The 13,328-nt window shown below is 38.6% G+C and overlaps 1 protein-coding gene and 1 non-coding gene across 2 annotated transcripts; both read right to left on the reverse strand.

Annotated features, from left to right (window-relative positions):
* Positions 1 to 1,091: 1,091 nt before the first annotated feature.
* On the reverse strand, positions 1,092 to 1,163 carry Trnae-uuc (transfer RNA glutamic acid (anticodon UUC)). Its single transcript has one exon. It is a non-coding gene; the product is annotated as a tRNA-Glu (tRNA).
* Positions 1,164 to 6,194: 5,031 nt separating this feature from the next.
* LOC143294267 (uncharacterized) lies at positions 6,195 to 11,444 on the reverse strand. Its single transcript, XM_076605704.1, has 3 exons — positions 11,156 to 11,444; positions 9,342 to 9,495; positions 6,195 to 8,080 (listed from the first exon to the last, which is right to left on the reverse strand). The coding sequence occupies exons 1-3, from the start codon at positions 11,289 to 11,291 to the stop codon at positions 7,627 to 7,629; spliced, it is 744 nt and encodes a 247-aa protein (XP_076461819.1). The 5' UTR covers positions 11,292 to 11,444; the 3' UTR covers positions 6,195 to 7,626.
* Between the last annotated feature and the right edge of the window lie 1,884 nt (positions 11,445 to 13,328).

Below are 13,328 nucleotides of genomic sequence, written 5' to 3' on the forward strand. Positions count from 1 at the left end.
CATGCGTAGAAGGCAAGCAATTTTAATAACATAAAAATGGAAATGGCAATGTACAGTGAACTTGTATGCACTCACACTACATATACATCAACATGAATGCACATAATATGCATTTCACACATGAACCAATTTCCAGTCTCATGAACACCTGCTCATGCTTGTATGTATACAAGCCCCATTCTGAACACGCACACACATGCAAATATATTCACTCACACTCATACTTCTGACAGTCACACATCTGACAAATGTGCCATCCAAAAGGTGTGTGAAAGTGACAGAGGAATAATTACAATGCAAGTGCAACCCACTTCAAATTACAGTAATGGCAATACATTTTGTCTATAAAATACCATACATACATGTGTGTGTGTGTGTGTATATATATATATATATATATATATATATATATATATATTGTAAGTGGAGTGGTGGCCATTTGGTAAATTAACACATCTGCCAAGGAAGCAAGAGAATCAGAGTGCACGGGATGAAATCCCACACTCGGCAGCATTTTCTCCCCCTCCACTAGACCTTGATTGAGTAGTGGTCTGAACGCTTATCATTCAGTTATCATTCAGATGAGACAATAAACCACTTCCATGTACTAGACCTTGAGTGGTGGTCTGACGCTTGTCATTCGGATGAGACAATAAACCAAGTTCCCATATGCATGCATTTAGCGCATGAAAAAGAAACAAAACGAAAAAACACAACAACAAAATGTCCCTGGCACAATTTTTTTTTATAGAAAAATCCACTTTTACAGGAAATAATATTAACTTGTTGTTAGATTTTTGTTGTTGTTTTGTTTTTTTAATGGGGGGTTGGAGGAGGGTAGTACTGTACTGTGGCAATGCACTCTTTCATGGGAGAGCACCATGAATTTAACAAGAAACCTACTGTTGCAAAGTAATACAATAATTGTAAGACAATAACTATATTCAGTCATGAAATAAAACACACCATGTGCTCAATTAATTCTACACACTGTGAGTGGAAGTTAGCCTATGCAATTATGTAGAATATAGTCATAGTTTGTTGTTGTTTTTATAATTTTTTTTATTGATGATAGAAGAGAAAAAAAAAAGTTCCCATGCCGGGAATCGAACCCGGGCCGCCTGGGTGAAAGCCAGGAATCCTAACCACTAGACCACATGGGACTCTGTCAAAGGGGCATGAAAGCTTAAATATATAGTCATTTTCATTTTGCTGCGCTGTTCCCAGGTGGCTTTCTTTGGCAGGTTTCAAGCGAACGTCGTAGTGACCATCTTTACGCGTGTGTACTGCAAAGATAATAAATCATACGATAGTCAAACGTAGTTCTTTTGTTTATGAAGGCTTTCTCCGACTGGTTGCACCAGGAAAAAAAATCGTCGGTCTGTACCTGTTAAGTACATCGCTGTCGCCAAGATTATCAGGATCAGGATTTGGGGCGTCGTTTTATACAACTTGAGCCATTTTTGGCTTTTTATGCCCCTTCAAATTTACTCCTTTACATTGTTGGTCAGGTCGTTGACTAGCTCAGTCATTTTATCCATCAAAGTCATATTTCGCTTTTGTCAATAACTCGTGTTTATCTATGAGGTTCTTAAAAGTATTTATACTAGGTGCACGTTTGATATTGTTTGTTAATTTGTTCCAATAATTTGTTACTCTGTTATTAAATGTAAACTTTCTGAGATTTGTTCTGGAATACTGTTTAAATATTTTGTCTGTACTGTGTCTTGTAGTGTCTACCTTTGGAGTACAAAAAAGCATGCTTCGTTTACATCGTCAAACCCGTTTAATATTTTGTACGTCTGTATCAAGTCCCCTCTTACTCTTCTTGCTTTAAGTGATGGTAGGCCTAGTTGTAAGTACTTTCATCTTTCTTGATATGAATAATCTTTTATGCTATAGACTAGCTTTGTTGCTCTTCTTTGAGCCCTTTCTATGGCTTGTGACTGCTTTATTTGCGTTGGGTACCATACAGTGTTTCCATATTCTAGGATAGGTCTAACTAATGTTTTATATAACCGTAAGAAAGTAACTTTATCTATAAATGTAAGTGCTCTTTTTATTATTCCAATCATTCTGTTCGCTTTGTTTCAACTATTTGTTATATGTTTGTCAAATGATAAATTTTTGTCAAATGTGACACCTAAGTCTTTTTCTTCATCACATTTTGATACTTTTATTTCTTTGTCTCCGATTTTCATTCTTTCTCTGGGTTTGATTTCCCAATATGAAGTACTTTACATTTTTTAGCATTAAAATATAGATTCCATGTGTCTGACCATTTTACTAATGTTTCAATATCTTTTTGTAAATCCTGATAGAATTTTGGAGAGTTGTATAATTCTGTGTCATCTGCAAAAATTTTACATGTACTCTTTAGTTCGCAAGGGAGATCATTTATGAATAAAGTAAATAGTACAGGTCCTAATATACTACCTTGTGGTATGCCACTTATAACATCAGCTTTACCGGAGAAGGAACTACCAATCCAAACCCTTTGAGTTCTTTTTGTTAGAAAGTCCCTTATCCACCCAAGTATGGTTCCTGTTATTCCATAAGATTCCAGTTTCTTTAGGAGTCTTTCATGTGGTACAGAGTCAAATGCTTTTTGGAAGTCTAAATATAACACATCTATGTTTTCTCCCTTATCTATCTCTTTTGTAAAGTCATCCATTACTTCCAGAAGTTGAGTCACACATGACCTATTTTTTGCGGAATCCATGCTGGCACTCAGCAATCAATTTATTATCAGTCATATGCCTAACAATAGCCTCTCTTATGAATGATTCTAATAATTTACATATGATACATGTTAAGCTCACTGGCTGGTAATTCCCTGGGTCTGTTCTTGTTCCTTTTTTGAAAATTGGTATAACTGTTGCTGTTTTCCAGTCTATGGGCACAGTCTTCTCCTCAATTGATTTGTTAAAGAGTATGTATAATGGGACTGCAATCTCTTCACTCATCTCTTTTAGTATTTTTGAAGGAATGGTATCAGGACCACAAGCTTTGTTTGGATTCAGAGTTTTAAGTTTCTTTATTTATAGCTTCAACTGAAATATCTACACTATCCAAAATCTTACCATTTGACTTTGAAGCTGCACTTAGAGAAGGTACAGTACTTATATCTTCTTTTGTAAAAACACTAGAAAAAAATTAATTCAAAATATCTGCTTTTCCACTGTCTGTTTCTACTGTGTCTCCATCTTTAGTTATTAATGGACTCACTCCTGTTTTCATTTTAGTTTTTGATTGTACATATCTCCAGAAAGCTTTAGGGTTGTCTCTACATTCATATGACAGTTTCTTTTCAAATTCTTTTTTGGCTTCCCTTATTATTTTTTTAATTTTTATTTCATACATTACGGACCTTTATATATTTTTGATAGTCTCTCCTTTGTTTGGTAACTAGGAACTTTTGGTCATAATCGCGATGGGTGGGGGTGTGCGCAGCTTAGCAGGTTCACTGTTGAGATGTTAATAGTTTTTGGGGGTTAATTTTTTTAGAGATCTCATGAGTTGGTGCTCTTACTATGTCAAGTTTTCTTCCAGGTGGCGTTCCAGTCTCTTTCTGTGCAAACAAAAAATGACTGTTTGTATTGCTCTGTCTGACATCTGCTGACTAGGAATATTCTTGTGTTGTTTCTTATGTGATTAGAGATCGCACTGGTGGTATCGTACTGATCGCCAGATGTTCGTGGCCTTATGAGTCGTCCTGGTTTGTGTGGAGTTAAGTACTCAGCAGGTGGCCGGGTATGGCCGGTACCAACCCCTCGACCACCTTGTAGAAGAAGATGAGGCGTAGATCATGTCTGCTCTGTTGGAGTGTCAGCAGTTGCAGAGTGTGAAGCATCTTGGTGATGGAGCCGGGTGTCCTGGATTTATAATCGCCGGTTATGAACCGGGCAGATAGGCGCTGCACTTTTTCAAGTTTATCAATATCCTGTTTGAGGTAAGGAATCCATATGATGGAGCCATACTCGAGGGCTGGTCTGATGAGGGATAGATATGCATTTCTCTTGCATTGGAGGGGGCAGAAACGCAGGTTTCTCCTGAGGAAGCCAAGGGTGCTGTGTGCTTTTTTTGCAGGTGTAGGCAATGTGGGTGCTCCATCCGTGTCGTGTTTCCGGTCATCGGAGAGTTGAATACCTAGATATAGGGGTTTATGTGAACGTGCTGAAGGGGAGTGTTACACATAGAGAGTAGACTATGATGTGGTTGGTTGACTGCTGCATACTGAGGACGTAGCACTTGTTGGGATTGAACTTTATATCCCAGTCAGTGACCCAGGTTTCGAGTTGATTGAGTTGAGGTCCTCTTGAAGCTGAATATGTAGGGAGTCTGCTCATTCTTTTCAACGTTTTGTCGACGACAAGGGTGCCTGAGGGTAAATGCGAACGCGCGGCCGGGCAAATCTAATTGTGAACGATGGCTTTGGATACATGTAGACAGAAGCAGGTATTTAACGCATTAGGCATATTATTGGCCGGAACATTCCGCTAGATTGTTGTATTGCTGGGTTTGATCACACATGCACACAAACACATTTAAACACACAAACCCCACACCGCACACAAACACCCTCGTGCTCATTAACTGTCACAGCATCGCGGTTCGCAAAAACGGACTGCACCAGAACAAAATTACATCACACACAAAAATGTCACACATATATATATATATCAAACACACACATTTCAAAGAACCAGTCAAACATTAGCTATTTCTGGCTATTTCCACGCTATTTCTTCTCTTCGCGCACCACTGCCAAGCCGGGTTACAAACGCACTCTCAAAATCCGAAAATAAGGGAAACAGTTAGTGGTTGGATTTGAAGTTTGACACCGTTTAAAATAGTTTTATTTGGTTGGATGTGTTGAATGCGCATTACCCGTGCTGGCCAGGAGAATTTAAGAAAGCATATTGGTGAAAGCATTTTGGTGACAGATCAGAACGTCAGTTTTGACAGGAATCTGCAAAATATTGTCGTTTGCAATTAGACCATAGGATATTTTGACTGAGTCTCGAACTCCGGATGCTGTACAGTTACTGAGCACAGGGTGTGTTTGTGTGCGGTGTGGGCCAAGCAAACGGTTTGTGTTTAAATGTGTTTTTGTGCACCTGTGATCGTAACCAACAATACAACAGTCTATATAGTGGGATGTTGCAAATAATATGTTATGTCTAATGAGTTAAACACCCTAAGTTCTGTTTTAATTGTCCACATGTACCCAAAGCCATGATCGTTCGCATTTACCCTCAGGCACCCTAATTGCTATTTCAAACGTTGAAAAGAATGAGCAGACGAACTTTTGCTGGTGCAACCAATCGGAGAGAGCCTTCAAAAACAAAAGAACTACGTTTGACTGTCATGCGACATATCTTTACAGTATGCACATTGAGCTGGTCCCTTTGACTGGATCATTCACAATTACCCATACCTACCCTACATGACCATGAGGGCATGGGTTTGATTCCCACTCACCTTTCCTCCCAAGTTTGACTGGAAAATCAAACTGCGCATCAAGTCATTTGGATGAGATGGTCTTGTGTGCAGCACACACTTAATTGGCGCACTGAAAATGATTACACAGCAAAAAAAACTGTTGTCATCTGCAAAATTCTGTGGAAGAAATCCACTCTGATAGGTAGACATTAATATGCATGCACTCAAGGCCTGGCATGCACATTTCGTTATGCAGCTGTCAGGCATCTGCGTAGCAGATCTGTTGAAGTGGAGCAAATGGATATGTCCAAACACAATGACGCCTCTAGGGAAACTGTAAACTTTTGCATGTGGTGTATCAAAAGAGTAAAAAACAACAACAAAAAAAACAAACAACAACAACAACAAAAAAAACAGCCTGACCAACCCAGTTATCTCCCTAATGCCTACTTTACCCTTTCCTCCATCTCATACATAGCAACACACACTCTTCCTCTTTAGCTCTGCAGTGCACACACACACACACACACACAAACCAACAACAACAAAGAAACACACACATAGACACTACTCACATTTATGTACCATAGATATGCATTTCAGTATTATGCAGGATATTTTAAAATGTGTTCTTTCCCAACTGCTAAATATGTTGACTGACTGCTGGCATGTTTAGCAAATATTTTGTTTAACACACACACAAGCACACACACACTCATGTACCACAAACAAAATTTGAATGAATGAAATATTTCCAACAATCCTCTTTTTTCAGTTTATTATTTTTAAAAAGAGAGAAAAAAAAAAGAAAGACAAAAACACACCAAAAAACATGGGGTTAGGATATACAGAAGAACAGATTTTGAAGCTGGCGAAGCTCAGTCATACTCGAGAAAGCTGAGCAAATCCACAATTACACCTGTGTGCATATTTATGATTTCCCACTCAATCCTTACTAAAGCCAACAGTCCTTTCGCATACACACATCTGTACAGCAGTACCAATGAAATCACATTCCATAAATGCACCACAGGCACCGTCAGCATGGCTGAACAAAATCAAGAGTGTCAAAAAGTATCGAGGACAGACTTATCTGCATGCATCCATTTCGTTAGCATTTTCATTGCTGCTTCAAAGTAATAATCATATTGCATTGTGTTGCATTCATTTTTTTTTTTAAATCCACAGCTGGTTTCTCTAAATGGATTTTGGGCTGTCACCACAATCCAGTGCCATCCACTTTTTTGTTCTCTTTCTCTTTTGTCAAAAAGAAATGTATGCATCAATGCAAGAATGTGTATCTCCATATATCTATATATATATATCTCTATCTTTTTTTCCCCTTCACCTATGAAATCAGGACTTCCGGTAAACTGAAAAAAAATGGGGATTAGGGAGGGGATCTGGGGGGGAGGGGGGTTCCAAGCAATATTTTTTATGAGGAGGGGAGGAAAGGGGGTACTTCCGGTAGGTGAATTTCTGTGAAAGGAAATAATATTCCATTGCAGATAATCCAAGCAAGAGACTGAAGCTCCAATGCACAATTTGGACTATGTGTTTGTTTTATAAATTATTTTATTTCCCTTGACATCCACTCGATTAACATGAACTGCATCCCCTTGATTTTCAAAGTGTCAGTGACACACTTTATTTTTATGTGTTGTCAGAAGCCATGAGGATTTTGTAAGGACAACTCTTTAATATTATTGGTTCTGTAATATGTGCTTGGTGCATGCTGCAAATGGGACTTTGATTTATTGTCTCATGTGAAAGACTAGTAACCAGACCACCACAGTGTAGTGGAGGGAAGGCGCCTTGGGGATAGTAAACAATTCCTGGTCCTTGACTCAAATATCTGGAATTAAATCCCAGGGGAGCGCTCTATCACTAACCCACGCTCCAAGCCTGTCCATGTTCACAGGCAAAGGAATTTCTCCTCCATATTGCATTTACATTTCTGCATAAATCTAATGTTAGCTTAACTGTACCAGAGACCAGAAAAGCATATCTAATTCTCTCTCTCTCTCTCTCTCTCTATATATATATATATATATATTATATATATATATATATATATGAAAATATTGGCAAGGTAAGGGGTGGAGGATATAAAAATATTTCTTGGTGCACTGATGCCAGACCTCTCAATGTTTGAACTGTAGTTCAGATAGGTACATCAGATCAATTCATATCTTCCTTCATTCTGGGATACAGATACTCCAACTCGGCATCATGAACGATTTTGTGGATAGAAAATCGCACTCTGGCCTGACCGTCAAAAGGGAGCTTCCGGATACTTCCCGCCATTGAGGACAGGAACAGACCAATGTCATCCTCCTGATCGACACTTTCTATCTTCTGCCGAGGAGGGTCAAACTCAAAGTCTACATGATCTAAGTTTGGCATGAAATACTTTTTCTTCTTAGAAGGTGGTACTGGCAGAGATATGCTGTGTGAGAATGAGGAAGATGGTAAGGGTGAATGTGTCCGTCCCACATTGTTTCCGTTATAGCTGTTCTCTTCCTCTGGTAATGCACGATCATCACAAGAGGCGGCATTACCCTTGACATAGCTGCCACCTTCATCTTGGCAGTCCATGTCCAAACCGCTAGCGTCTTCAGCCGGCTCATTTGTCCTGAAAACATAATGACAACTTTATCAGCATATGACTGATTCCTGCAAACATGTTAAAAAAAAGAAAAGAAAGAAAGAAGTCATATACAAAAAAAATATTTTCAAATACAATATTTGTTCACTTTAAGTATGGGAGGTACACCAGAAACCTGCACCTGCCTTGCATCATTCATACTATCTGTGTTCCAGATACTAAAAGAAAACAGTTCTCTGACTGATGCTTTCCATGAATGCTGCAACCACTGTCAGTCCTCTGAGTTGTAAAACATCACAGGAATATCAATGCTAACACACACAGTGGGAAAGAGAGAGAAATAGCAAGAGAAAGTCAGCCAAAGAGATCTTCAACAAGAGTACAATGAAAGATTAGTGTTTCTGATGGCCAAAATTAAAAAAACACACAAAAAAAACGAATGAAACCGATTATCTGCAGAGCCTGTTGCAATAACTTTTCACTGTCAGCTTCAGCTCCATCTGTGTGTGTGTGTGTGCGCATGTGTGTGTGTGTGTGTGTGTGTGTGTTTGAACACTTATGTCTGCAAGTATCTTGACTAAGTATTCAGGTAGCAACACTGAGGAACAGTCAAACAACGGGAGAAAACCTGTTTAGCATCATACGAATGTCACTGCATGTATGTATACAAATCAAAAGCATAATCTATGATATTTTCAACAACAACAGCAATAACATAATATTACAAACATCACTATCATGATTCATTATTTTCATAGAAAAAGAAATATCAATAGATTTAATAGATTTCTACAGTTCATTGTTGGATGATCATGATTTCCATCAAACTGATGAAGAAATAAAGAATTAAATCAACTATTACAAATTCTTGTTTTCAATCATTAGGAATGATTAGCATTATCCTTGTGAAAAATAAGGTCAAGGGTCCCATAACCTTTTACAGCCACAATTAAGGGCAATGAATTCAAATTCATTTTGTCAAGGACTCAGCATACGATGATGGGGCCCAATACTCTCCTTTACCACACTACCATCCCCCAACCCAAGTCAGGCAACCATTCAACACCCAGTTGGAGTGTAGAAAATTGCATGGAAATTGGAATAAAGTGTCTTTCCGAATGACATAACACCATGCCAAAATGAGGCCTCAAACTCTAATCATCGGTTCATGAGTCAATGCAGTGTCTAACCAATTTGGACACAGTGTCTCCATAGTAACACTGAATATTAAACTTACTTCTCTTAAGTTTTCAAAGTGAAGAAGGCAGTTCAGAAGTTTTTCTCTCACCTGCTTATCTCTAGAAAGGGAATGACGAACTCCAGCATTTTGGCAAATTTGTACTGCTTGACCTTTTTCCGTCCATCTTTGTTCAATGAGTTCCTTTTTATATGCTTGACCATGTTGTCACGCAGGTTCTTCCACTTTGCTTGCGCTTCAGATGCTGCAAAAGATACATTAAACAGGCTGGTGAAGTTCTGCTAAATTCAATGGCAATGTCTGAAACATGTTCACACAATTAATCCTCTCTCCCTATCCACACATACAAAAACATAAGCACACATACACATGTGCATGTATTGAAAGTGACAGTATTTACCACACTCAGTTAAATGAAATACTAACCTGTCATGAAAGTTCTTTCAATAAAGTCTGGATCATATTCAACCATGTACGTTTGTGTATTTGTGCTTTCATATCAGTGAAACTGCATGTTTGTTGCATATCTGTTATGCATGTGTGTGTGTGCGTGCGTGTACGTGCGTGAGTCTCTGTGTTTTACATTTATTTGCTTATTTGTTTATTTATCATCATTATTGTCTTTTTATTTTTTTTATTATCATTATTATTATCATATTATCATAATAATTTTGTTTTCTTTTCTTTAAAAAAAAAAGTTTTTGATTCAAATATTTGTTTCCTTTTTTTTTTCCATTTTCTCAAGGCCTGACAAAGCACGTTCGGTTACGCTGCTGGTCAGGCATCTGCTCGGCAGATGTGGTGTAGCGTATATGGATTTGTCTGAACGCAGTGACGCCTCCTTGAGCTACTGATACTAATCTGCACACACGTCAGTTCTCCATCCCAGCCACCCCCACCCCTCTTCCCCAAATGTTAATAAATACTCAAATAAAAGGTGCCAAAACTAATGTATCCCTTTCTTTTAAACATATCTGCGTTAGTCATTTTGTGACCAAAAAAAAAAAAAAAATGTCTGCCTACATTTGTTAAACAATTTTCTGTTGTACCGCTTTTGTCTATAAACATCCACCCCATCCCCCAACACTGAACAACAACAAAAAGTACTCAAAACTGAACTCGCCACCCATTAACAATGTTATGTTTCTCATAAGCATTTCTGGGTAATGTCCTGCATTGTTAATTTCTGATAGTGGGATCTTTGAATTCATGTATCTTAAAACTATTAGTGTTTTTGCGCCAAGAGGAACAGTGAATTTGACGCGCGTGCGCTCAAGTGTGCCATGTTCAGAGACGTGCCCGCTTGCGTGCTCCCGACAGAAGCGACGATGCCCAGACGAAACTGTTATTATGGGCAAAAAAAGAAGAAGAAAAAAAAAAGGGACTGCATTAAAATGGATTAATTACCTGAGAGCACGGAATTAAGGCAACTAAAATTGAAAAATATGAAGTTATGTGAAAGGGTGTATTTTGAATGCACGCGGTGCGCGTACTTGGCGAAGGAGCGGAGGGCGTTGCCGCTGCTGCATTGGAAAATGATGCGCATGCGCTCTGATGGTCAAAGTTTTCCTGCACAAGAAAACCAGACCAACCAAACCGAATATGTTAAAGCAAACTGAATTTATTTTCTAACGATTACAATCAGTTGCATTCCATCCAATAGTCATATTCGTTCTATAACTTTGCATGCACGCTGCAGTAGCAGGAATCCCCAGGAGGCACATTTAACCTATACTTCTGAAACATGGGACCGCATCGCGCACGCGTGGAAAGCTGACGCGGCCCACGTTTACGCTTTGGCCAACATGAAATGGGCAGCAGGAAAAATGAGACAAAAACAGACACAAAACATCGGTCAGAACTTTACATATGGGAGGCAACACTTTAACACATAGCTGGCTTACCTGATAAACTAAATTTTCGCCCTATTGCAGTCCATATCTGAACCCTCTGCTCATATTTCTTGTAATCTTCATTCGACCTGTCGTACAGAGCTGGGTATTTTTTTACCTCAACAATCAGTCTTTCTCTGATGTCCATTCTTGCTGTGAAATCGTGAGAGCCAAGACCCAAGGATGGCCTAATGCCGTTACCTTCAAATAACAATAAATATTTTGATCTGGATGTTCTGGAAGCCGCGCGGTAAAACGCGCCGGAAATCAGTCGCGGAGTGATCGCTGCGGAAACCGCGGCGTTTTCCGCTTGGCGTGAGAATTTTTTTAGTGCATGGAATGGTTTCCCTTTAAAAACTTTAAAAGAAAAGTCGCGATCTGTTAACTAAAAGGGAAAGTGAAAGTCGAAACTCACATATGTTATAATTTTGTGTGCACGTGAACTTTCAGCCTCTAGCCAGCTTCTGTTTTGATCATCTTTCAAAATTGCGATAACAAGAGAACCCCTCCTTTTAAAACCAAACAATCTTAATGTTTTATCTGTACATTTTATTGTTTTAACATTTTGAACGAAAATATATAGGACATGTTCAATTCCTGAAACTGAATGAAAAGACGTGACAGTAGCCATACGCACCATGACTGTTGTCGCAAAGGAACAAGAAGAGCGCATGATTAAAGCAGAAAAAAAGAAGTTAGAGGTAGGGAGAGAGAAAGGGGTAAGGGTGGGGGCAACATATATGGTAGTGATCAGATCCTAGTTGAAAGGACTTGATTGGGGAATGTGAGTTTAATATTTCAGTGCAGCAGGCTTACCTGGTGATCTGCTCAGCATTAACATTACACTGTGCTGGCAGAGCCAGCGGTGAGTCACCTTATTCAGCTGGTTTCACTCCATAGCAGTTTGGACTAAGAATCAGAAGTACATGCTACCATATTGAACCAATCTTCTGGTTGGAATATCGTATTGAATTGTATTGTATTGTATTACTCTTTTTGTCACAACAGATTTCTCTTTGTGTAATTCAAGCTGCTCTCCTCTTCTTTTATGCATGCTAAGGGCATGCTGCACACAGGCCCTTGATTTATTGTCTCATCTGAATGACTAGTATCCAGACCACCACTCAAAGTCTACAGTGGGGGTGGGGGCCGGATGTGTGTGTGTGTGTGGAAATACTGCTGAGAGTGGAAAGAACCCATGTGATCAGATTCTCTCGTTTCTCAAGCAGTCATGTTACCACTGGGCCACCATGCACATCCTATGACTGCATTTAATACTTCTGTTAGATAATTGGTTGACTTTCATCAGTTAATTATATTTTCAGGAGTGAAGAACATCTGTGTGGACAACGCTGCAATTAGCTTTCTATCTGTCCTGAACAAGAGGCTGAGGCATAGTTGTTACTGTTGCTCTTCCAGTGGAATGTTGTTCTTTCAGTACACAGCTCACACAGCCAGCCTGGACTTGTAGTCCCCTTTTTATGAATTGTGCTGCTTGGTGTTAACGTCTATAGTTTCTCAATGTTCTGATCATAGTATGAGTTTTACACTGTATAGGTACATATTCTAAGTGTCAGTATAACTATAACTATGTTGATTGATGCACTTTTATTAACTTACGAGTGTGTGTTAAATGATTAAATGACAGCTTCAAGGAAAATAACAGTAGAGCAGGAGCTGATGGTAAAGGTAGAGACCGTTGTGGGAAATGTATCAAAATACTTTGTTGATATGCATCTATAATAATAAACTCTTATTATGTTTTAGTATTAAATTTAAAAAAAAAAAAAAAAAAAAAAAAAAAAACAAGAGGCAAAGCCTTCAAGACTCACTTGTGGTTTGTGCTTTATCAAGTAAAGGAATCATGAGAAGAAAAAAAAAAAGAAGAGATAACAAAAATCATTGAAAAGTGCTCTGTATTAAATATGATCTATAAAATAAGCTTGGAAGAAAAATAAAAAAAACCAACAACAACAAAAACCACACATACACACAAAAACGCATGTGAGCAGGATCGAACCATGCATGTTCAGTTCCATAGCAAGCAGACTAATCCCGGCTGCTGCAGCGAATCTGACGACATTTGACTGAATTTAATAGTTAAAGCAAAATTGACGTTTTCTTCTTCATGCGACAAGCAGATGTGATAGCAATGGATGAAATAATGCCATTTAAATCATGTTTT

The sequence above is a fragment of the Babylonia areolata genome, chromosome 19, assembly GCF_041734735.1.
Source record: "Babylonia areolata isolate BAREFJ2019XMU chromosome 19, ASM4173473v1, whole genome shotgun sequence".
Taxonomy (NCBI): domain Eukaryota; kingdom Metazoa; phylum Mollusca; class Gastropoda; order Neogastropoda; family Buccinidae; genus Babylonia; species Babylonia areolata.